Source organism: Budorcas taxicolor, chromosome 2 (genome assembly GCF_023091745.1).
Source record: "Budorcas taxicolor isolate Tak-1 chromosome 2, Takin1.1, whole genome shotgun sequence".
NCBI classification, from domain to species: domain Eukaryota; kingdom Metazoa; phylum Chordata; class Mammalia; order Artiodactyla; family Bovidae; genus Budorcas; species Budorcas taxicolor.
The window spans coordinates 5,208,146-5,233,107 of NC_068911.1; the positions used below are offsets into that span (position 1 = coordinate 5,208,146).

General features: G+C 50.3%; 1 protein-coding gene across 1 annotated transcript in view; it reads right to left on the reverse strand.

The window, feature by feature from the left end:
• Window positions 1-292: 292 nt before the first annotated feature.
• The window catches only part of BAIAP2L1 (BAR/IMD domain containing adaptor protein 2 like 1), a 63,933-nt gene continuing 39,263 nt past the window's right edge, over window positions 293-24,962 (reverse strand). Inside the window, exons 4-14 of the mRNA XM_052635802.1 lie at window positions 19,267-19,328; window positions 19,103-19,174; window positions 18,447-18,584; window positions 17,653-17,805; window positions 15,341-15,508; window positions 14,286-14,433; window positions 11,037-11,244; window positions 10,238-10,312; window positions 8,710-8,890; window positions 1,036-1,073; window positions 293-506 (exon numbers count right to left, since the gene is read on the reverse strand). Of these exons, the coding sequence (XP_052491762.1) occupies window positions 431-506; window positions 1,036-1,073; window positions 8,710-8,890; window positions 10,238-10,312; window positions 11,037-11,244; window positions 14,286-14,433; window positions 15,341-15,508; window positions 17,653-17,805; window positions 18,447-18,584; window positions 19,103-19,174; window positions 19,267-19,328 (1,319 nt within the window). The 3' untranslated portion in view covers window positions 293-430. The remainder of the gene's footprint in view (window positions 507-1,035; window positions 1,074-8,709; window positions 8,891-10,237; window positions 10,313-11,036; window positions 11,245-14,285; window positions 14,434-15,340; window positions 15,509-17,652; window positions 17,806-18,446; window positions 18,585-19,102; window positions 19,175-19,266; window positions 19,329-24,962) is intronic.

Below are 24,962 nucleotides of genomic sequence, written 5' to 3' on the forward strand. Positions count from 1 at the left end.
TTTATATAGTATTTTCTTTGTACACAGTGCTATTTAAGAACACATGCTTTACAAAACTGATCTCATTTGCATTTGGGTGCAGAAAGCCAGTCACAAAAGCATCCACTATCCTTTACTCTTGCTATTAAAAAATAATCAGAATATTAAAAAGTGATACAATAAGGATTGGAACCAAATTTACTATTTTTGAACAGAATAGGAAAAAACTTTTAAATGATTGAGTTGTAACTAAAGTATGATTTATCTTAAAGAAATGTGTAAATCCAACTCTGTTAACTTAGAAAATGTGCTGATTTGCTCAAGTAGAATACAGGTAAAATCAGACGCCCTCTGGTGAAGTTTGACAACTGGATGGCGCTTGTCACACACAAACCTATTGTTCCCGAATGGGGCCCAACGAGGAACCAGGAGAATGCTGTGGGCCGCCTTCTCATCGGATGATTGGTGCTGAGCGGTCATTTGTCACTGTCGGGCGGAGTTTCACAGTAGCAAAGGGGTTCTCTCCACTGCAGGGGAGAAAAAAATGTTGGCAGAAATACTCCAAGACAGGGATTTGATCTGAAAACAGCCAGTGATTACCCTTGCTCTGTAACATACACTTCTATAAATTTCAGGCGTTTCCTGAACATTATAAAGTTCCGCTCTGGGATGGTTCTCTTCACGCCACCTGTTACAAGCACTAATTGTTTTGTTTTGGACTCGGAGCGGACTGATCCCGAGGCCTCAGGCCTGTGGGCTCCTCTGCAGCTGGGGGTCGGGCGCTGGATGGGGTTGACTTCTGCCTTGATCCAAAGGGAGAGCCCGTCTTGGAAGGCTCTCCCACCACGACCCTCCCCTGCACCCTACGCAGGACCACAGAGAGGAGGGTGCCCCTCTGTCAGAGGTGGGTACTTCCCTAGCGGTTGGGGTGGTTAGGACTCAGCACTTTCACTGCCAAGGGCCCAAGTTCAGTCCCTCGTCGGGAACTAAGGTCGCGAGCCCAGGCCTCCTGGGCTGAGCTGGGGGGAGAGGCCCTTGGGGAGGGAGTTAACTTACCTGAGGAAAGGAGGCTTTGCAAACCCATTTGCATTGTTCTGTGGGAAAGAGAAAGAGGACGTGTTCAGTAAGACTTGAGGGTACAGGCATCTGAAGCCCTCGGCGCTGTTGAAAGCAGCGCAGAGAGCTGCCCCGTCTCCATTCACTGGGGAGGAGACATCTACACTCCCCCTGAGGAATCGGGGCCAGAACGGGAGGCGCTGGGCGCTGCTGCTCGCCTGGTCTAGGTGAGAGCCGGCGGTTGAGGGTGGCTTCCGGGAGCTTGGTCCTGACGGATGCCGTGAGGAGCAGAAAGGCAAAAGGAACCCTTGTTGGTTTTGGTGCCCACAGACTGGTGCCAACTGCCATCGCCCGAGCCCTGGCGTGGCCAGGGGCCAGGTGAGGGCGTGTCCTCAACCCCCAGACCTCTGCTCCGGCTGCTGCCGTACAGGCTCGCTGTCGGAGCTGGCTGCCCAGGAGGGGGCAGTGTCACGCCGTGTGACAGGCGCTCCCTGGGGGCGGCTCTACGTGGTGCCGGATGTACAGACCCTCAAGGCACAGGGGGACTGGGGCCCAGGGCTGCTTCAGACCTGTGCCTGCAGGCCTGGGCCTCTGGACACCGTGGCCTAGACCCGGGGCCAGCCACCTCATTCCAAGGGGGAACCCCACCGCTAGGGCAGTCAGCCTGGCACCCCGATTCCCTGTCTCCCTTTCGGGGGGAAGCCCAGAGCAGCTGCCCCACTTGTCAGCATGACCCCAGGCCTGACCCCACAGGGCGCACTCAGCAGGCCTTGGCGTAGGCTGTTCCTGTGTTACGGGGGATGGAGGGCTCATTTACGATTCTACAGACATTCCCTGATGCCCACTGTGCAGCCCCACGTGTGCTCAGGGCACCCGGGGGAGGCCGAGTCCCGGCTGTGGCTCAGGGGTGGTGGGTGTGTCCTCCCACCTGGGAAGCCACCTTCCTGCTGAGCCTTCCTCCCTGGACGCGGCCTCCGCAGGGCAGGTAGCGGAAACCCCCCTCCTGCCTGTCCCCAGGGCAGGACACTGTCCCCCCCCGCCTGTGCCCTCATCTTAGAGAAGGCCCTGCTTGCTGAATGTCGGCACCCCTGCTGCCCTCGAGGCAGAAACCTTGGAGCTCGACTGAACTGTGAACCAAGCTCGGTCGGGGTCTCACGAGCTGTGTCATCTGGGGACACGACACTCGAGAGAAACAAAGACGGTGAAGGAGATGCATCCAAGTCCAGCCCTGGTGGGGAAGTGGCAGGAAGTAACAGCCCGTGCCGTGAGGAAGGAGGGGAAAATGACTCTTAACAGGCCGCCTGAAGCCACTGGCCCTGGTGCGCGTCCCATGCCCCCTCGAGCCCGCTCCAGTTGGCACAAGCAGCACACGCACGCAGGCACCAAGACACCCGCCCGGAGCACCCTGTCCTAATGAGGGCTGTCAGGCAAGGCATCTCTGACATAAAAATCGTATATCACATAAAAAGCAGCATTGCTCTCTTAGCTCAGGCTCCCAAGGCAATAGAAGGAAAAGCAAAAACAAAACAAATGGGACCTAGTTCAACTTACACGCTTTTTGCACAGTGAAGGAAACCATCAACAAAACGGAAAGACAACCTACGGTCTGGGAGAAAGTCTTTGCAAACGATTCTGCCAACAAAAGCTTGCTTTCCAAAATGTACAAATAGCTCATACAAGTGAAAGTGTTAACCGCTCAGTCGTGTCCAACTCTTTGCGACCCCATGGACTAAAGGCTGCCAGGCTTCTCTGTCCATGGAATTTTCGGGGCAGGAATTCTGGAGTGGGTAGCCATTTCCTTCTCCAGGGGATCTTCCTGATCAAGGGATCGAACCCAGGTCTCCTGCATTGCAGGTGTTTTCTTTACTGTCTGAGCCACTGACCCAGTCAGCTTGTACAATGCAATAACAAAAGCAACTCAATCCACAGGTGGACAGAAGGCTTATCCAACAGACACTTCTCCAGAGAAGACACACAGATGGCCAACACGCACATGGAAAGGTGCTCAACATCACTAATTACTAGAGAAACGCAAATCCAAGCTGCGACGAGGTGCAACCCTCCAGCCGGCTACAACAGTCATTGACAAACGCTGGAGAGGGTGTGAGGAAAGGGGAGCCTACCTCCACTGTTGGTGGGGATGTAAAATGGTGTAGTCACTGTGGAGAACAGTGTGGAGGGTCCTTAAAAACTGAAAACAGACTTGCCCTCTGACCCAGCAATTGCACCCCTGAGCATATGTCCAGATAAGAATGTAATTCAAAGAGCTGCACGCACCCCAGTGTTCACGGCAGCCAGGACACGGCCGCTGGGAGGCAGCCCCCAGGGGTACCCTAAGCATTCCGGTGTTCAAACAAAACTGCGGTAACTGACAGTGCTCGGTGGTTGTGTGAATGCAAAATCTACACATACCCGCGTCGAGCTGCTGTGCCAGCTTCCCTGGACCCCCGTGTTTGGCTGAAATAGAACCTGGTTTTCTGCAGCGTTATCAGCTGCTGTAAACAGCTTAAGGAAGAGGAATTACCAGCCCCGCCGGGCGTGAGAACCTCTGAGATACGGAATCCCAGGGCTGAGGCTCCGGCCCTCAGGGCTCCTGGACGGGCCTGTCGTGGGACCTGCTCCTTGACCATCACCTTCCAGATCGGTTTCTAAATGGAATCTTGTTCTCTTTCAGGTGAGCTCTACCTGGCGGTCCCATATGGTGGTTGCTCGCCATGTGACTAATTAAAACACGAATTTAAAATCCAAGCCTCGGTTCCTTCTTTGTATTCTCCACTTCTCAAGTGCTCAGCAGCCCCAGTGTCCAGTGGCCACTCTGCTGGCCTGCCTGGTTCTGGAACATTTCTGTCTGACCCGCCTGGTTCTGGAACATTTCTGTCTGACCCATCAACTCTCTGGGTGGTTTACTGACTCACAGATGTCTCGACTCTGTGCCTCCTGTCTTTGCAAGAGGCCACCAGGACCCAGTGAAAAACAGGCGTCTGCACCTGCCCTGAGGGGCTCTCTTGGGGGCAGCACCGGTTACCTGTCCGCCCTGCAGCTTGACTGCTGCTTTGACCTGGTACCGATGAGATGCAGGAGCTCGTCTCAGACAGGACAGGGCGGGCAGAGGCAGCGGTGTCCAAGGCTGTGACAGAGGTGCAGATTCATCTCCGGCAGTTTGCAGAGGATCGTGAAACATTACTTCCCGAGACGAAGCGATGGAAATGGAATAGGAATCAGCTGCCACCCAGTCACCAGAGCCTGTGCTGCCGCCTGCAAGGCCTTGGCTTTCCTCAGAGCTCTTCCTCCAGGACTCAGCTCATGTGCTTGCCCCTAGGAAGCCACTTTGGATGCCCCACCCTGGAGCTGGAGCCCTCCCGCCTCCTGCCCCCACACTTCCTCCACGGCCCCTTCATCACCACTCCCTGGACTGGACTCCCAGGTCGGTTTTGTCTCCCTGGAGCCTGGTGCAGGCCTGGACTGTAATCGGCTCGTCAGGGAACGCGCCCTGGACGAGGCCGGCGGGACCTGCAGGCCCTCTTCGTGCGCCAGGTGACCGTGTTTACCAAAGGTTTCAGTCGGTCAGCGGAGTCTGATGCCATGGAAATGTTCGCTGCTAACGTCACTGCGACCTCGCTGTAGGTATCAACTCTATGCCTGTTCCCTTTTCATGGAAGGTTTCCCTTATCATGAGGGAAAGTGTTCATCAACACTCATTACTCTGACATTTGCAAAACCAGCAACAACTAATCACCGTGGGAACTCACACGAGGAGGGCATTTTCATTAGATAGGTAGGGCTGTTAAATGTTCTTCCAAGAAATCAAAAATTAAAGGCCACTAATCATAATAAAATCAAAGATTGAAAAAAGCCTTCCGGCCTGTGAGACAGAAATAAGGGGGCCTGACCCGAGTGCCAGGGCCGCGCTGGCCTCACACAATGAGTTAGGAGTTCTCTCCTCTTCACCTGCAAGGACAGTTGGAGCAGGTCTGGCATTCATTCTTCTTTGAACGTTTCACAGGATTCACCAGTGAAGACATCGGGTTTCAGGCTTTGTTGGGAGACCTTAAGTTACTGACTCGAGGGCGCCAGGACACGGTGGGGAGCGGGCTTCTGCCTGGGGGCCGCCAGGACTGCACAGACGGGAGCCCAGGGTGTGAGCTTAGGCCGCACACCCGGTCCTGGTGGGAGGGCAGCAGCTTCCACGAGGACCTGCCACGGTGGGAGGCGGCCACAGGCCACCCTGGGCCTCGGGAGAGAGACGTGCTTAAGGCTCTGCTGCTCAAGGAAGTGAAGGAACAGAAAGGTGGGCGCAGTGTACAAGGCTCCCCAGCTGGTCCTCGTGCTTTTCAAGACAGCCTCCTGGGCCTGACAGTCTGTTATGATCCAGCCAACAGGGAGGTTTAAAAATAAAGTTAGAGAGCATTTAAACTGCCAAATGCTTAATAACGAATATCATCGCGGACTGTGCCGACATCTAAAGCCAGGATTTTTTTCACTCTGTCCATTCAGTGTGGTGAGAACCACACCGATGCCTTCTTCATTGAGCTTCATCCACGGGGTAAAAACACTGAAAGTTAAAACATGTTTTCTGAATTCAGTGCTGTTAGCTAAAATGTGTTTTCATTTATAATTCCAGTGTTAGCTATGATTTTAGGGCAAGATTCTTTTACCTTAAAAGGCAGTATACAGGCAGACCTCATTTTATTGCACTTGACTGTGCTTCACAGATACTGTTTTTTTTTTTTTCCTCCTTACAAACGGAAGGCTTGTAGCAAGTCTATTGGCATCATTTTTCCAATGGCATTTGCTCAATTCATGTCTCTGTGTCACACATTGCAATATTTCAGGTTATCATAGGCATAGTGATCACTGATTAGTGGTCTTCAGTGTCACTAGTACGATTCACTGAACACTCAGCTAATTGGCATTTTTTATCAATAAGGTATTTTGAAATTAAGGTATATACATTGCTTTTTTAGACACAGTGCTATCGCACACCCAATAGACTGCAGTGTATGTAAACGTAACTCTCACAGGCACTGGGAACCTGAAAGCTCATGTGACTTTCTTTATTGAGATGGTCTGGAAGCTAACCCGTTACACCTGAGGTCTGGTTGTGCAACCGTTACCGAGTCACAGAGCTGGGTGGTCATCATCGGCAATGGTCGCCATCACGGAAGGAATCCACCAGACTGGCCCGCAGGCGGACTGGCCCCCACCACACATGAAATGCTCCCACCACACAAAGCCAGCCAACAAGCAACGGCAGATTCTGACCCCAGGCTGGAAATAAGGGACAAAGGGGAACTCAATGAAGGACACCATGTGGACGTAACCAGCAAAATCCAGACTGGGGACACCCTCTAGCACTAGTAACTGGGTTTTCTACATAGAGATGACACAGGAAGAGAGTTGGGGGAGATCTCTAGGTACGAAAGACGAGTCATGGGACTTGGCCAGGTCACCAGCGATGGTGTGGGGAGCTGGCCTGGGCCCAGATTCAAACAACAATACCATCAAGAGACAATCAGAATGAGACAATCAGAAATTTGAAGTGACCAGGTGATGATATCCAGGAGTTAATGTCAATTTTAAACAATACGATAGTTGGTTTTGTGAGAAAAGAGGACCTTTAACATATTTACAGATGAAATAATACGAAGTCTGGAATTGGCTTTGCTGATCTGGGAATGTGTAGGGAGGAGATGAAACAAGAATTATAAATGAATTATATATTTATCTGGGGGAACAAATCAATAGATTAGTCTTTCCACTTCCACGTGGTATGAATTTTTCCATAAAAAAAGCTGACAAATGTAGAAGAAGACACTGCAGACCAGCAGGCCCACGCCTGTGCGCCTGGATCCTGAGTTTTGTGACATGCAAACTGTAAGGTGATTTTTTTTTTTAGCAAAAGGAATTTTTATGCTTTTAGAAGTGCCTTAAGATCATTTCCAAATAGTTTTGAGTATTGTTTTAAAATATACCAGGCCCTTTAATGAAACAGCATTTCTGATCTGCCCTTTTAAGCAGCGTCTCCAGTTTTGACATCTCTCACCAACAAAATGGGAACGCTCCCTATCCTGAAAGTAATTTCTGGAGTTAGAAAGCTGGAGTGATTTGCAGTGATAACAGTGGAAACAAGGGGTCGCGCAGTGTGCTTATCTAGGGAGAGATGCCAAAGATGTTTCTGAATGAGATTCTAAAACGGCGTTTCCAGACCCACACCCACACTGCAGCCTGCGAGGAGGCAGGCATAGTCCCCCCGTACCCAGGGCCCATCTTTCAGAGCCTCATTCCCTGTAACTGACTCCGCCCGGCACCGCTCAGAGGCGAACAGAGGCCCCTGGGGGTGGTGGCACCCCGTGGGGTGCCTGGCTGCTGCAAGCACCACAGAAAGAACAAACCCACGACGAAGCAGCAGCAGGCGAAGCGGCCCGGGCTTATTGCAGTACCAGCCGCCTATGTGCCCTCGTCTCCGGAGCACGCTCACGTCTCCCTCTGAGAACAGCTACGGCACAGGTTCTTCTTTCAAACCCGCTCAGCGCCACTCTGCCCGCCCTGAGGGCGACCTTTCCCGTGGTGCTGAGATAGCAGATATCGGCCACGACCCCCTCCCCATGCTGCCCTCTGGCACAGGGTACCCGCGTCCCTGCTCCTGGCGGGCCAGCCCCTTCCTTCTCAGTCACCCCCTTTTCCTCCATCCTCTCCACCTTCTCTGCTGTATAATCTATGCTGTGGGAAAGAGGACAAGAACCCCCTCTAGACTCCTGCCGAGTACACCCCGCCAGGAGCTGTAAACTTCTGGCTCTTCCCTTCTGGGAGGTGCCTCCCTTGGCTCCTGCTCTCGAGGGTCGCACCCGCCTCAGGATGACGTCTCTGGCTGTGGAGGTGGCCTCAGCAGGCAGCGCTCCCCAGGAATCACCCCAGAGCTTTTGGCGGGGCCAGTCGGGGCACCGGGCCGCCTCTGCCTTCCAGATGCTTCCACAGCTGTGGACACAGCCCACCTCATCACTGAGTCAGCATCCCAGGAAAACTGACCCCTGACCTCCATCCAAGTTGTTGCCACACCCCCTGTCCTCATGGCACCTGGCTCCATTCCCTAACGGAGCTCCCAGCTCTGACATTTTTGTCTCTCACTGTCTGCTGCTTATCTTATCACTAGAGCCTAAGCTCCAGCAGAGCCAGAGCCGGGCTGTTTATCTCGGCTCCTCCAGAGCCCACCGGGCCTGGCTCAAAGACAAAGTCACTGTCTCTGGGATGATGAAGTGACTCACGGCCTCTGTCCCAGTCCCAGGCTTACACAGCACAGTTCCTGAAGGTGTGGTGATTAGATCACTACTGTGGACCTTCAGTCTTCCTCCAGAAAACAATATGAAAACTGAAGAAAGTGCAGAGAAAGGTGATTACCGGACGAAAGGATTGCAGACATAATCAAAAAAAGGAAGAGCTTGAAACCAGACACAGTCTGGGAAATGGTGGACCTCATGGGTGCCAGCCATCATTTACAGATGAAATAAAAACAAAGAGGACCACAGAAGTTAAGGTGGCTGAAAGGCTGCGTGACAGACGGAATCTGCAGGTCCTGGGAGCAAGTGCGTGCCCTGCCCTAGGGTCACCCCCTTCCTGCTCAGAGGGAAAGGGGCCCTGCACCCCAGAACCTGCCCGGCAGATCGGGGCCCTACTCACAGGAGGTGTGCTTTCTGGTTTGGGCGCTGGGGCGTTATGGTTAGAAGCCTTCTGGGAGATGTCTCCTTTCTCAGCGGTGGCTGCTCCCATGGACAGACACTCCAGGTAGTCCGGCGGGGGGATCACGACGGTGCTCTTCTCTGCCAAGTTCGTGGTACTCACGCTGCGGACAGGCGCCAAGCTAGCGACGGGAATGCAGGACACGGGTTAGAAGAGACCTGCCCCCGCACCCCAGGCATCCTGCGTCTCCTCCTGCAGGAACCGCTTGGATTAGAGAGCCAAGCGGTGGGGCGGGAGGAGATTAGCACACACAGCACTGCAGTGCTTCTTGACTGGCTGTTTAGTCGCTAAGTCGCGTTCCACTGTGTGTGACCCCGTGGACTGTATACCTGCCAGACTCCTCTGTGCAAGGGATTTCCCAGGCAACAGTCCTGGAGTGCCAGTGTTTCTGCTGGCTTGCACATGTACACTCTAAAGAGATTCTTTAAAAGACTTGACAAAAGGAGAGAAAACTAGCTCCATTAGGGGCTGACTCTTGATCCAGTTTAAGCAGAAAATACAGCGAAAGCACTCGAGTTTCAACACCCTAAAGACACTCAGTCTTGTTTCTTGGCCAATGGCAGCCGAGCTGTGTTAGAAGGGACAGAGACACAGCTGGCCGTGAGCAAGGGTCATGGAAGGACTTGGGGCAGTGTCTGCGGTCCCGGGGACAGCAGGATGGGTCGGGGGGTTGTTCTGACATGGCAGACACTGTGGCCGAGGCGGTTTGTGGTCAAGATGATGCCATGTTCCATTGGGACGTGTTTCTGAGGACCCGCGGGACAGCCAGCTAACCCACACAGAGGTCTTCCTGTTTTGGCTGGGAGAGACCTGCCTACATTAGTCTCGTCCTGGCTCCATCACTTCTGGCTCCCTGTGCCCGTTTCCTCAATTTTCAACCAGGACCCCACCTCGCACGGTTGTGTGAGAAAGAAATGACCTGGTCAGTGCAAGCGGCCAGCTCCTGAGCGGCAGTGCCAGTCATTCCTGGGTGGGACACAGAGGTGCTGAGTGAAGCCCCTCAATGTGACTCGAGCTACAGGAGCAGACACGGTGGCTCAGGGAGCACGAGAAGGAAAAAGGACGAGGGCAGGTCTCGAGGACCCTGTGTCTGAGCAGAGGGCGGAGGAAAGGCCTGAGAGGGGACTGAAGATGGGTGGCTGGCGAGGGAAAGAGAGAAGAGGGCAAGCGTGGGAGAATGTTCCAGGGCATGTGTTCACTAGCGCAGACAGGCCCAGTGCGTGGCCTGGGACTTCACTGTGGGGCAGCGGGACTGGGAGGGGCTGTGGGCCAGGAAGGGGGCGTCTCTTCCCAGCGGAGGGTATAGCGCCAGGACCACAGGCAATTGGGAAGGAACAGACGTGGAGCAGCACCTGCCAGCCCGGCCGTGGTGTCACCGCGGGCTCTGACGCTTGTCTAGATCCACCCACATGCGCCTGGGGACCCGGGGTCCCGCGGGCCCTGCTGGCCGAGCCGCAGGCGCTCCTACCTTGGCGCCAGCTCGCTTGCGGCTTCCTCCTCGTTCTCCAGCAGCTTCGTGTAGGACGATGGGAACCAGCCCCTCCTGCAGGCGGAAAGCGGGGGGAATACAACCTTGCTGGGGTGCTGGTGGCGGACACGCAGGCCACAGACATGTCTGGAACGGCCTGGGGACTGCTCGGGGCCAGGGGTGGGGGGGTAGGCTGGGCCACTTGCATTCCGTCCCATCAGAGGCGTCTTACATACACGTCATTTCTATTTGGATCCCCTTTGTGTCTTTTGTTTCCATTTTGGCTTAAACTTAGTACCTGAATAATCTACACAGAAACTCAATTTAACCTTCTAGGAAGGCTTGTGCACACACAGTTGGAATGAGGACACTGGCATTCACACTACTCATGTGCCAGATCTCACATAGAGTGTTATCCTGAGAAATCTGAAGTCACATACAAACGAGTGCCTTTACTTTCAGAGGTGACTCCTATTGGTGCATCCAATTTATAGGACTTCCCTGGTGGCCCAGTGGCCAAGACTCCATGCTTCAGTGCAGGGGGTAGAGGCTCAGGTCCTGGTTAGGGAACTAAGATCCCATGTGCCATGCAGTGTGGCCAAAATTTTTTAAAAACTTATCTCTATATGCACACACATACAGAAAACAGCTTGGGAACAATGCGGATAGACTAATGGCAGCTAACTAGGCTACAACTGTCACTAAAGTGTGACCTTGCTGGGGCGGAGGCACTCATCTGCCCTCAAGGACGGCCTCGACGGGAGCCCTCGGGGTGTGGACAACCCAGCCCGGGACCCACATTTTGGTGCTATCGTGCTCCCCGTACAGCCAGCCGTCCTTCTCCTCGGAGATGAGCAGCGTGATGACGTCTCCCTGCGCGAAGCCAAGCAAGGTCTGGTTAGTGCCGGCCGTGTGCGGAAAGATGGTTTTCACTTTCTGCTTTTTCACCATGTTCAGTCCAGAGGCCACGGAAACCGATCGAGGCAAATTGGGGTCAACGGAAGAACCTGTCGGAAGTGAGCAGGGCAGCGATGACTTTTCCAAGAAGGATGACTGGGCGAGTTCAAAGGCGCCGACTCCAGAAACCCGGCCACCCCATATCACCGCCACACTCATTCCACTGAGATGCCAATTGGTTCTATCCCCACACTTCCACCTGTGGCTGGACAGACAGCAACAGACAGGGACGGTGCCTAAGCCTGGCCCGAGGCCTCTTGGAGGAGGAGCCCTGTGGCTGAAGGCTCTTCAGACCAAGAGGATAAAGCCGTGTGGCCCAGCCTCACCTGCATGGAGTCCCTCGGGACGGCCCATAGAGGCCAGTGCTCCACGCCACCCGGCCCGTGCCTCTCCCCGCCCCGCTCACCCACCACAGCTCGCGGAAGCGCTGTCAGGCACCAGCTCAGTCAGACCAAACCGCCCAGGGCCTGTGCCACAAGAGAGGAGGACACTGGGGACAGTGTGGCCGCTCACCTGCGAGTGGGGCAGGACGTGCTGACCTCGCCCCCCTCACCCCACGTACCAACCCCGCCCTTGGCGCCCAGGCAGAGCCGGGAACCAGATGAGCCCGATATGGGCGGCCCGACTTCACAGCCTTCGCTGCGCTGTCAGGTCTCAGCTCAAACGCAGGCTGGTCTTCACCAGCCCACCCCAACGCCCGCAAAAAAATGGAATGGAAACGTTTTTTTCCAGATACCTTTTTTTCCACTCAAATTTTACTAGCCTACTATTTACTATAAAACTGCAGAATCTCTTTCTGCATCGTCCTCAGAAATTTTTGACACTACTCTGTTCTCTGCTTGACATGCCGTCTACTCTCATTATCAAGGTTGCACCGAATCCAGTGATTTTCATTTAACTTTTCCAACAAGAACCAAAAAATCATGTGAATGACCGGGCTGCACACAGTGCTGTATGCTTTCACCTTGTGTTATATATACAGAACTCAAAGGTGAGTGACTACAGTGTCATCTTTGCAGCTGACGTTCTGAAAGTCTCATCTCTTCCCCAACAGCTGCACGCACTGGACAGCCTGTGGACACTCGCTAGCAGAGCCCTGTGTGACTGCCATGACCTTCTCCCCCAAAGGGCCTGTGAGACCCCCACACGCCCAGTGCCACCACAGTCTTGAGGTCCTGGACACCAAAGGTTCTGCAGGCTAGAGTGGAGCCTGGCTGAAGCCATCAGAAATGCCTGCAGATAAGATGTGTTCCTGATTTATTCAGAGCATGTCAGCTGGGTTAAGAAACGTTAACAGTTGAAACTGAAGTTTCCAGAAAGCATGGATGCTTTGTTCAGTCAGTTCAGTTGCTCAGTCGTGTCCGACTCTTTGCGACCCCATGAATTGCAGCACGCCAGGCCTCCCTGTCCATCACCAATTCCTGGAGTCCACCCAAACTCACGTCCATCGAGTCCGTGATGCCATCCAGCCATCTCATCCTCTGTCATGCCCTTCCCCTCCTGCCCCCAATCCCTCCCAGCATCAGAGTCTTTTCCAATGAGTCAACTCTTCGCATGAGGTGGCCAAAGTACTAGAGTTTCAGCTTCAGCATCAGTCCTTCCAATGAAATCCCAGGGCTGATCTCCTTCAGAATGGACTGGTTGGATCTCCTTGCAGTCCAAGGGACTCTCAAGAGTCTTCTCCAACACCACAGTTCAAAAGCATCAATTCTTTGGCACTCAGCTTTCTCCACAGTCCAACTCTCACATCCATACATGACCACTGGAAAAACCATAGCCTTGACTAGACGGACCTTTGTTGGCAAAGTAATGTCTCTGTGTTTTAATATGCTATCTAGGTTGGTCATAACTTTCCTTCCAAGGAGTAAGCGTCTTTTAATTTCATGGCTGCAATCACCAACTGCAGTGATTTTAGAGCCCCAAAAATAAAGTCTGACACTGTTTCCACTGTTTCCCCATCTATCTGCCATGAAGTGATGGGACCGGATACCATGATCTTCATTTTCTGAATGTTGAGCTTTAAGCCAACTTTTTCGCTCTCCTCTTTCACTTTCATCAAGAGGCTTTTGAAGGTTCCTCTTCACTTTCTGCCATAAGGGTGGTGTCATCCACATATCTGAGTTATTGATATTTCTCCCGGCGATCTTGATTCCAGCCTGTGCTTCTTCCAGCCCAGCGTTTCTCATGATGTACTCTGCATAGAAGTTAAATAAGCAGGGTGACAATATACAGCCTTGACATACTCCTTTTCCTATTTGGAATCAGTCTGTTGTTCCATGTCCAGTTCTAACTGTTGCTTCCTGACCTCCATACAGGTTTCTCAAGAGGCAGGTCAGGTGGTCTGGTATTCCCATCTCCTTCAGAATTTTCCACAGTTTATTGTGATCCACACAGTCAAAGGCTTTGGCATAGTCAATAAAGCAGAAATAGATGTTTTTCTGGAACTCTCTTGCTTTTTCCATGATCCAGCGGATGTTGGCAATTTGATCTCTGGTTCCTCTGCCTTTTCTAAAACCAGCTTGAACATCTGAAAGTTCATGGTTCATGTATTGCTGAAGCCTGGCTTGGAGAATTTTGACATGCTCTGTTAGAGATGATGAAAAACACTGAGTATAATTCAATCGAAGCCTACTGGTGAGACCAGGAACCACAACTGTGATATGTGAATTTCTGTCAAGTTTCATTGTTTCATTGGAAAGAGGAGATTTTATCTCAGCTGCCAGTAGATGTGGAACACAGCCTGAGGCTCTGTTTTATTGCATGGATTGAAAATGTGATACCTTTGAATAGTATGTTTACTCTGTGGAAACATCCATCAGCATACAGAAGTCGTATCTGTTGACGCAACATGTCTTACAGTTTTAGAATCCACCTGGATCCTGTCTGGAGGTGTGAGTTCCCCTGAGCCAGCGTGGAGCCAGTGCTACCACACACACGTATTTACTTCTAGCTCACGATGTGCATGTGTGCTAAGTTGCTTCAGTCATGGCCGACTCTTTGTGACTCTATGGATGTAGATCTCAAGGCACACTTACCTAAATATTTAAGAAATTTAAAGGTATTTTAAAGGAAATTCAACTAAACAGCTCACCTGTTAAATTATTTTTTCTTTCTGAGTCCTGTGAGACTGTGGCTGGGTTCTTAAACAGATCGATCAAAGGGCTGGTCAAGGCTCTGGCTGAAGGGGCTGCGGGGATCTTTGGTGGGTATTTAGAAAGGCTGTCACAATCTTGCCCAACCTGTAAAAAATTCCTTATTAGTTTAATCCGAGTATAACACAGCAATGGCATTAGAGATCGAGCCCCAGGGCTGTTTTGCATTACATGCTTTAAATTCCATTTTCTTCCCCAAATTCTCTTGTTGGCAGGGCAATGCCGCATTTTTAATTATGTTAAGAATACCCCCTTCTTTTGTCTATTTATTTATTTTGGCTGCCCTGTGCATCTTAGTTCCCTGACCAGGGAGTGGACCCTCGGCCCCTGCAGTGGAAGTGCAGAGTCTTACCCACTGGCCTCCCAGGGAAGTCCCCTCGCTTTTTAAAGCAGTTACTCCCCATTTCCCCAGCCTTTGAACAGCACTCATCTACTTTCTGTCTCTGGGGGTTTCGAGGCTCCCTTTTAAATGCTGCTTGGCTCGAGCTTCTCCATTTAAAAGTATTTTCCCACAGAATTTTGAGTGCATTAGTCCATTACTTTCTGACACCTAGTTTTCTAAAAAGAAGTCTGGTTTCATTGGGATTCTCTTTTCTTTGTAATAAGTAATCCATTTTCCCCTCCCTGAAAGTTTTCAGAATCCTCTGTCGCTAACATTCCGCTGCTTGTTGAGGTTCTGGCCTTTGCAATCCAGCCAGGATCACCCTGCCTGCTGTGTTACGGGCCAGACTGTCAAGGGCATCTCTGTAGGGACAGCGGTTGGCACTGGGCGGGGGGAGAAGTGGCAGGCAACAGCGTGTGTCTGGGGACAGGCCCGGCCTCGGGGAGAGAGAGGGGCCACGTCTGGTGTTTGCGCTGCTGGAAGGGTGAAGTCACAGTGAGGAAAGGTAGGCCCTGGAAGTGATACGGGTGGCCCGTGCTTTCCACTGACAAAGGCGGCCTTGCTCTGTTGTGCAAATCTGGCTGAAACCTTGAGGTGACGACCAGCTCTTACCATGCTGCTTCTCTCGATCATGGGTGAAGGCAGAGGCGTTCCGGACATCGGGGTGGAGACCGGGGTCTTAATTTCTTCAATCATATTCATGATTTTCTCTGGCACTTTGGTGACATCACCACAGGTTTCTTGCCACCGAGGCAGTTTGGAATTGATCAGTTCTGCAGACTATAAATTCAAGAGAAACGAAACCAAAGACAGACAAGCGTGTACTGTTAGAAGGACTGACACAGATGGTAACTGCCACTACTCAGACTCCTGGCTCACCACCGAAGTGTAGGAGCGAGGAGCTGAATTCAGGCAGTAGCCGAGGCAGCTGTGAGGATCTGCTGTGTCTTGCTTGCTGAGGAGCACGTAGGCTCCTGTTGTAAAGGGATTTCCCATCTCCCTCCGTGTGGGTCAAGTTCAGGCTAGTACAAGGATTGATGATGGTTCAGAAGTTCAGAACTAAGACGGAAGGTGGAACAATCTGTGTTAACCCCCGTGTTTCTCAGGGGCCCGAGAGCTGCCGACCCCTGTGTCTTCCTCCCACCCCTTCCATGAGAAGCGCCTCTGAGGGAGCAAGAGGACCAGGAGTGGACTTAACCCCGGAGAAAGAGGCCTGGTGCACTGGAGGGGTGACTCAGATCTGTCCTGAGAAGGTGCTCTACGAGACGGGGGGACCAGAGGCGGAGCGTGGTGGTTCTCTGGGGTCAGCGCAGTGCTGAGTGGAAGTCCTGACCACAGGCCGGCAGGGGCCTTGGGCAGGCAGCAGCTGGGCGGCAGAGACTCAGAAAGACAGCACTGAGACCGCCCAGCCCCAGAGGCAGAGGTGTCTGTCCTGCCTCCCACACCCTGGCTCTTCCTCTGACTGGACTCCCGGATTCCTGGGAGCCCTTATGAGACCCCACTTTCTAGGCAGCAATTTAGTTGGAAAAGGGAAGTAGAGCACCTTTTGTGAAACTATTTTCGTAACAATTGTACTGTTTTCATCTAGACTCTGTGTTCATCAGGCGTGGTCTGGGGGTGCCGATATGAATCCTAAACCCTGCCTCTCGCCCCACCCCTGTCCCTTGCCTGTGGCCTGGACATGCCAGGGACCAATGGCCTTTGCTGCTGTGTCCAAGGAGCCACTGAAAGCGCTGGGGCCAGGGAAGGCACCAGAGAGACTTCTGGTAGAGAAAGAAGGGAATCTGGCTTGCGTCACGCGGACAAACATAACTGGGACCCAAGGTGCAGTGTGCGGAAGACTCTGTCAACTGCCAGAGCTCTCTGGAAATAGACCAAGTTGCCCCATCGCTGGGGGAGGCGGGGTGTCATCACAGAGAGCTTCAAGGTTGCTTCCGGCCCCCACCGGCGGACACCCTCACCATGGAAACAATGCCAAAGCTACTACAGAAGTGCTGGGGACAGATGTCATCATAGAATGCAGCAGGTTTGTTTTTCTTTTCTGTGACAATTGGAGATCATGGGTATTTAGATTTGGTATCTGAATATTCCTTCAAGTTTATGGAGTATGTAACCTATGATATATGCATGCATACAAGGCCAGGTTCCCCCAAAAAGGAAGCAGCCCTATATTCAAGCTTTTAGAACGCTTCTCACATGATGCAGTGCTCTCTAGATTACTTCATCATGAATAACAGTGAATATTTGACCTCAGTCACTGCTAGTTTTGGATGCTTACAGAAGCCCAATAGAGTCCATAGTTTTATATATTTAAAAAAAAAAAAGAGGGAAGGAAATTAGGACAAAGTTTGTGATGACTCCTGGAAGGGTAACCTCAAACTGTGCGTGCTGAAGGAGGGCGACAATGCTAGGCACGGGGCTGATGGCGCCAGGAACACATGCACCCTGAGGAGAGTGAAGGGCCCCCGTCCAGCTGTCCTCAAGCTGGGACGGGGTCTGTGGCCTAGGGCAGGATTTCCAGCAACACCATCTGCATGGGCCCCCCGGTGAGCCTTTCAGACCACCCAGGTGGGGTGCGGGCTGGCGGGACTCCCCCAGTGGTTCTGGTGAAGGCACTGACGCTGAAGATGCATCAGGGAAAGTCTGAGAGAGGCTGGGTCATGGGTGAGAAAAGGGGAAAAAGTGCCACTTCTCAGCCACTGATTAAATATGAATGGGTGTTACTAAATTCAACATGATAAGCAAACATTTGACCATTTCATCTACATTTCTAAAAGCTTACTCATTCAAGTTGGTCAAAAATGATTTCCTTAGAATACTTTCCTTGGCAAAATGAGCCCCTTGCTTTCTACTGGGGCACCTACAGAAGGTGAAGCACGTCGAGGGCGTTTAAATGTGAGGGAAACGTTTGCTCTTGCGCCCACCTGCATGTGGTAATGGTGTATCTGACTTGAAAAGCTGCAGTGCTTGTCGACCAGAAAGCAGAAGCGCCTTTTCTCTTCAAGCAGGGCTTCTTTGCAACCATCTGCAATAAATTTCTGGATTTCATTCTGGCGAGAAGTAATGGTTTCTACATACTAGGAAAATAAATAATAATTATACAAGTATGACATGAGGAACCAAACAGCTACTCAGCCTGACACTTATCTCCTGCTATCTTTACAGCTGATTTATTTTGATAATGGAGTGAATGCTGAGGGCAGATAAACATTAGACAGACCAACAGAGCCCTAACCTGATCTGAGCACTTATCAACATTCTCATTAAGGTCCCTGATCCATGCCTGGAGAGAGGTTGCCAAAGGCCCTACATTCCACTTGGCAATTTGCATAAAATATTACTTTTACTCCAGGGACAGGATCATGTTTCACTGGAAAATAATGGGTTTTGGAACCAGAAAGTTCAAGATCAAATCACATTTACAAGTGCCAACCATGTGAGTTAACCAAAGCCTCACTTTTCCCATCTGTAAAATGGGGACACAATGCTTATCACTCTCCCGAAGTCAGGAGAAAACACTAGTGCTCTTGACTAATTATTCTTAACTCTGGGGAACTCCGCGGCCTTCAGCTCCCACCAAGTCAAAATGTTTATTTTTGACTTTCAGCAGCAGCACATCTGATGGATAAAGTATAGGCTGACTGAGATGAGCATGCCTCCCATTAACTGTATAAACCATCCGCCCCAAAATAAAGTAACACAGTGCTGCAAAGTTTACCTCAATCTCTTTGCATTCATATTTGAATGGATTTCGTCCTCCTTGACTTTTCCTTCTTATCTTCTTCAATTCAGCTTGCGATTTCTCCAGAGAATCTAATCTATGCCTGTGTTCTGCTTGGTATCTTTTGAGAGTCGCCTGTAAGGTAAACGTTGCACCTGTTTTACTGAAGCACCAGGCAAACTGGCAGGCAGCTACTCTGGCTGTGTTTTAACGGGGTATTGCGGCCTTCTTATTCGCTGCTGCCGCCAACTCAACTGTGGGGAAGCTCTCCTTAGGCTCAGCCATCAGGTGAGCACAGCCTCCCTGAAAACTAGGCTCCCCACCCCGGGCACCCTCCACCCAAGGCTGCTGCTGCTGCTGCTAAGTCGCTTCAGTCGTGTCCAACTCTGTGCAACCCCAGAGACGGCAGCCCACCAGACTCCCCCGTTCCTGGGATTCTCCAGGCAAGAATACTGGAGTGGGTTGCCATTTCCTTCTCCAGAGCATGAAAGTGAAAAATGAAAGTGAAGTCGCTCAGTCGTATCCGACTCTTAGCGACCCCATGGACTGCAGCCTATCAGGCTCCTCCGTCCATGGGATTTTCCAGGCAAGAGTACTGGAGTGGGGTGCCATTGCCTTCTCCCAAGGCAGGTGAAGCAAAATCTGGTACTCACATTCATATATTTTACATCAAGCTCTGTCTTCTTCTCCAGCTCATAGATAATCTCCTTATGGAATTTTTTGAACTGTGAACACAAGTGAAAAATTGAGACCAGGTTTGAGACTTGAAGCAAAATAAAATAAGTATATTTGGTAAATAGAAAAACTGTTCACATACATTTTCATCAAGACTCTCGTTGAGTTTCTTGTGGATACTCGAAATCTCTATGAGAACATGGCCTGTGAACAAAATCAGGGATGTTAGGACGAAAAGCCATGGTGCGGTGTGTTGTAAAGATACGAGGGGAAGTAAATGGTGGCTGAAGTCTAGTCCGCAGCTGCTCCCAGGGCAGGTGGGCACCAGGCCCTGGGGCACTGGGAACACTGGCTGTGGCCCAACAGGAGGGGTGGACACCCGACGGGCACAGCTCACAACAACACAACACCCCACAACACCCGCCGGCTCTGTCTTCAAACTCCCCTTGTCCTCTTGCTATTTACCCATTTCCTAACCTGAATCCTACTTATCCGGTTTAATTGTTAAATTCTCTTACAAAAGATTATCTTGGTCATTATAGTAACTAATTATAGGAACAAATGACTCATTTCTGATCTAATCCCCTGGGTAATCTGATTATTTGTCAGGCATAAAAGATAAAGGTTATTTTCTTTTTCTTATATTAGTTCTGCTATCGCTCTGGAAAATCTAAAAAAAACAAAACAAAACAAAAAACTGGGAAACCGCAGCAGGGACCTTGTTCTGTCTCCTGGGGCTACACATTCCAGGACAAAGGAGTTGTTGCTCCAAAAAGCAGCTAGATGCTCCAGGCGCATCTCTTGCAGTGTGTAGCAGAGTGCTGCCTCCCGGCTTCTAGAAGGGAACAAGAGCCTCCCTCTGCCAACGGAGGTCTCTACAGGAACCAGATGGGTCTGATATCCAAGAACTGGGAGCAACAGCGTCACCTGGACCACCACCAAGTCATACCAACCACACAATGTGCCAGGGGAACCATCCTTCAGTTCAGTGGGCAGGTGAAAAGGAGCTCTTTGGGCAAAACTGAGCGGCTGTTGAGGAGGCAGAATGAAGACGGTGACTGCGGCAGGCGCGGGGAAAGAGGGAAAGGCTGCGGACTGGACTCAGGCTTCGGCGAGCACCTCTGTGCGAAGGACTCTACTGTGCCCAGCTCTGGGGACACCTGAGAACACCTGACTCCAGGAGGGCCAGCCTAGGCTCTTCCTCATCTTCAGACTCAGAAATTCAGCCCGTCCTGGACACGCCCACCTGCCATCCTCTTGGGTACCTCGTGTTCAGCATGCCTACCAGTGCACTCACCGTCTTCTCTGACCCCAGCTCCGGGCAGCCAGCCGGCCAGTCCTAGGGGCTGACGCCCCACCCATGTGTCACACTCATGGACAAAGACTCACTCCCTGGTGCCATCGCTTGGGCCAGCTTGGGGGTGGAACTGTGCCCTGATTCATCCTGTTTCCTTGGGTGACGAACGTGCCAGCCCTCCCCTGCCCAGCAGAGGCGGCCCGTGGGGATGACACGGGACGTCTGTGTTCACTAGATGACCCGCTCCAGCAGAGGTGGGGGAGTCTCCCCAGATGCCCCGCCCACCCCACATGTGTCAACCTGCCAGCTGGACCTCGGAGGAGCTGCCCTCCTCTTTCTAGCTCTCGTTCCTCATGACTCCCAGCCCGTTCTTTTCTGGATCTTCTTCCTCCCAGGTGCCAGGGGGCTCTCCAATTCTACATGTAAAATGTCACTCCCTCCCATGGTGTCCCAGATAAACCAACTCCTCAGCCTGAAGCCCACCATGAATGGTGTTGCTGAAAATGACCATGGTGGGTGGTGGGGACAGAGAATCTCCTGGGAAGATATAACCGGGTTAATAAGTTAGAGGTACGGAAGCCCCTAGGCACCATGTGATTCCAGGAACTGCTCGCTGGATAATCATGAGAGTGAGGGCCCCTGCCAGGGTATCGAGGCACCCACTGTACATCTTCAGTGATCCTGACTCCATTTATCCTGTGATTCAGTTCTCCTAAAGCTCAACATGAAACAAATACACAAACCAGAGCTCTTCACAAAGGAAGCCTTTATCTGACCAAGAATATAATTACATTAATGTCGTTTCATGTATTGAAATAATGAGGTGAAATATTAATAAACTTCACATCTATTTTAAACCCATAAATAACTCCCGGTTGGAGATGAATAATAAACAACAACAAAAACCAATTATTTGAAAAGCAAGCACCCTATTCCGAGCAAATCAGATCTACTTAAAATAATTTTGCTTAAATCAGTCAGAATGATTCAGGCTAGGAGGAAAGTGTTCACAATTTTTTTTTTCATGTTGTCAAGAACTTTATTTCTACAATCTTTTATTTACTTATTTTTAAATTTCTACAATCTTATATAACATCGACCTCCAACACACATGCTGCCATAAGTCTGGGCTTGTGAGAACACCAGCACCGCTGAAGCGGGTGCTGGGCCTGACCTGAGAGCCCCGGCCGCCCGCGCCCCCTCCCCACTGCAGAGCCTGATGAAGGGCCCAGTGAAACAGACCATTCACTCTGCGGGCAGGAACGGAACGCCTAACCCTACCCCTGCTAAGTCCCTCACTGTTGGTGGAATTTAAATGCCGACCTCAGAGCAGCAACTTCTGAGTCCTCAGGCATAAAAAGGATTAAAAAACATCTTTCCTGTGATTGTGCAAGCTGCCCAAAGAGTATCTTGGAACAGAAAATGAAAAAAGCCTTTATGTTCAATCTACAGAAGTTTACTCTTAATAAAGCTAGCGTTACTTTATGTCTGAGATGTGGAATCACACACGTTTTACTCTTAGCTCCGTAAACTACTTTTTCATAAATTACATTTTGGAAGAAAAAAATTGTTTTGAAAAAAGAAAGAGCAGTTGAGAAAGCATAGCCTAGAATCCAGTGGAGCAGAACTAAGTAAACGCCCAAACAGGAATCTACATGTTGGTCCCAGGAACTACAGCGCCGTATGTACGGGATCAATCATATCCTTTTTGTCCCTTTTAGGTTTTGAGTCAATATTTTGGGAAGAAACTCATAGTAAGTAATGTGACCTAGTCTGAATAAATTATATTCTTAAATGGTAGTATTAAAGGAACTGAAATATATACCTATTTTTCAAAATCATGACGTTGAGACAACTAAAAAATCAAGGTCTTCCATCAATTTTTTTCTCTAAAATTCATACAAATAATAGCTCTTGGTGGTATCACTCTAATTCTAGGAACCATGAACAGATCTAACACTTTGGACAATACTGTATGAAGATACACAGGTTTAACCAATAGGCAGTATGGACTTTAAAAGTTAAAAAACAAAATTTTGAAAAGTATTATCTGTATGAACACAAGGTTTTCATCTGAAACGTGGGTTAGTCATGGCACTATTAATATATTTTCAACTAGATAACTAATCATCAGTTCATGGCGTAAGTTTAGAGGGGCCAGAGGGAAACTACTAGCAGACTTCAGGGACACAGAACTTGTAGGCCTAAGTGTTATTTCGCGTTTGTATTTGATCATGGATACACACAACATCTGTTATTTCTGGAGAGTACAGAGCAATGACTGAGTCACACACTATTTCCTCCACGTGACTTCAAGTGGAATCGGACAATAAAATGACAAGGTGGAAGCCAACCCACGATGGGCCTAAAGTTATACCGTATGAATTAAAGGAAAAGTGATTTTTAAAAAAAGTTACAGTAAAAAGGCTATACTTTTCCTGAGAGTTTTCCAAATACCTAATGTGATGCAGAAAAAATACAATGAAAGTAAAAGCAAATTATACACAGGTGGGAGATGTTAAAAAACAAACAGATGCGCACTTAGGGTCATCAACACTGAGGCAGCACAGAGCCCGTCATTAGTGACCAGCAACGGGTGACCCAACCTGCCAGCGTCTCAGAACATCTCTCAGCGCTGTCCGCCCAATTCCCTGGGTGCAGGTAGATGGAGGGGCTCCTCTCTCTGTCAGTATGGAAATTGTGCAAATGAACAACGTGCAGACAGGCACGATGCCAAAGGAGTGAGCGGGTGGTAACCAGAACACGCTCTTCACAGGCTTGGGTGGGTGTGATTCTATCCTGAGCACTGAAGAGAAATGCTGGCTGGTAAGGTGTGCGTGCCCAGGCAGAAGGAGCAAGTGAGCCCCATAATGCATGACATACGCCAACAGAACCCCCCGACTCAACAAGCCATTTTCTGGGTGAGCACTCATCTTCCTGAAATAAAGTCCATGTACGAGGCTGTCAACTTGTAATTAGTCACCATGTTTTATTATTTTTTGCTCCTTATACAAATATGGCGTGTGTGCTTGGCTGTGTCTGACTCTTGGTGACCCATGGACTGTAGTCCACCAGGCTCCTCTGTCCATGGAATTTTCCAGGCAAGAATACTGGAGTGGGTTGCCATTTCCTCCTTCAGGGGATCTTCCTGACCCAGGGATTGAACCGCTGTCTCTTCTGTCTCCTGCATCAGCAGCAGATTCTTTAGCATTGGCGCCACCTGGTAAGCCTTATACATTATATATATACACGTGTGTGTGTATATGTATATATATCTCTTAAATGCTCTGGAAGAACCCTTAAGAATTACAGAATGAGAGAAACAGACACCAAACTCTTCTAAGCTCATCTCCTCTCTCATCGACTGCCTCCTTCATTCCCAGGGTCCCCAAAGGAAAATTTTCAATCTCCTTCCATCCAACAGAATACACTCCACTTTTCTCCACCTCACAGCCTTTCACAATACTGTAGTTAAAGGGACTCCATCAGGATCCATCCATTATGAGCACAGGCATACCTGACTGCTGTTGGTTAGAACCAACTGTAAGGGCGCTTCTGACGTCTGCTCCAGTGCGTAAAAAGCTTCGAAGTTGTCACTCCCTTACTCACAGCAAAAAACAAGCTAAACACACTGCAAAAGAACTCTCAGATTCATCAGAGCATTAGAACGACGTGGAAAATCAGTTTACAGGGAGCAGAAACTGATGCTGGAGCCACGGCTGCCAGGAACGCAAGGGGTAAATGAGGAATCACTGGAGGCTCCGTGTGGAGAGTGAAAACAACACGGGCTCGCTTCTCAGGAGTTTCACCTCTAGGAGGCTCCCCACCCCCCCCAACCAGGTTTGCATTGTAAGGAATGGAGAAAATTCCTCTGGGGCTTTTGGTGGTGGGGAGGGGAAAGTGTTTTGAAATTTGCTCAGAGTTATCCTGTTCTTGCTCTGTTCTGAGTAAGGAAGGCTAGCCCTCCAGGGAAACACTTTTCTAAGCCTTATCTGATCTGGGGAAGGGCAATTAGCTACCTGCAGCCCCTCTCGCTTTCCTGTCTCAAGTAAGGAGAGGGAAAAAAGCCTGAGAAACTCTTCGGAAGGTCATGACCCCCATACTGTGGCCCACTAAAAACCAGTAATACACCACAAAACAATCAAAATGGAGATTTAAACATGGGATTATAAAGGATGCTCCTCCTCTCCAATACTTTACCACGTCACCCATCAACAGGACTCCAGGATAATAACAGTGGGTTATAACTGACACTCCATTTAGGAGGATTTTCGAAAGCAACCCAAAGACAACGAGGGCGACAAAAATAATGGAGAAAGGGCAGTCCTTTCAGCAAAGGGTGCTAAACAACTAGATACCCACTTGCAGAGTAACGAATCTAGAGCCTGACCTTACATTTTTCATAAAAAGCAACTCAAGATGGAGCACACACATAAATGTAAAATGCCAACTTTAAGAAGATAAAGCCAGAGAAAATTCCCATGACTTGGGTTTAACACTGAGTTTTTAGCTATCACGCCAAAAGCATGATCCGTGAAAGA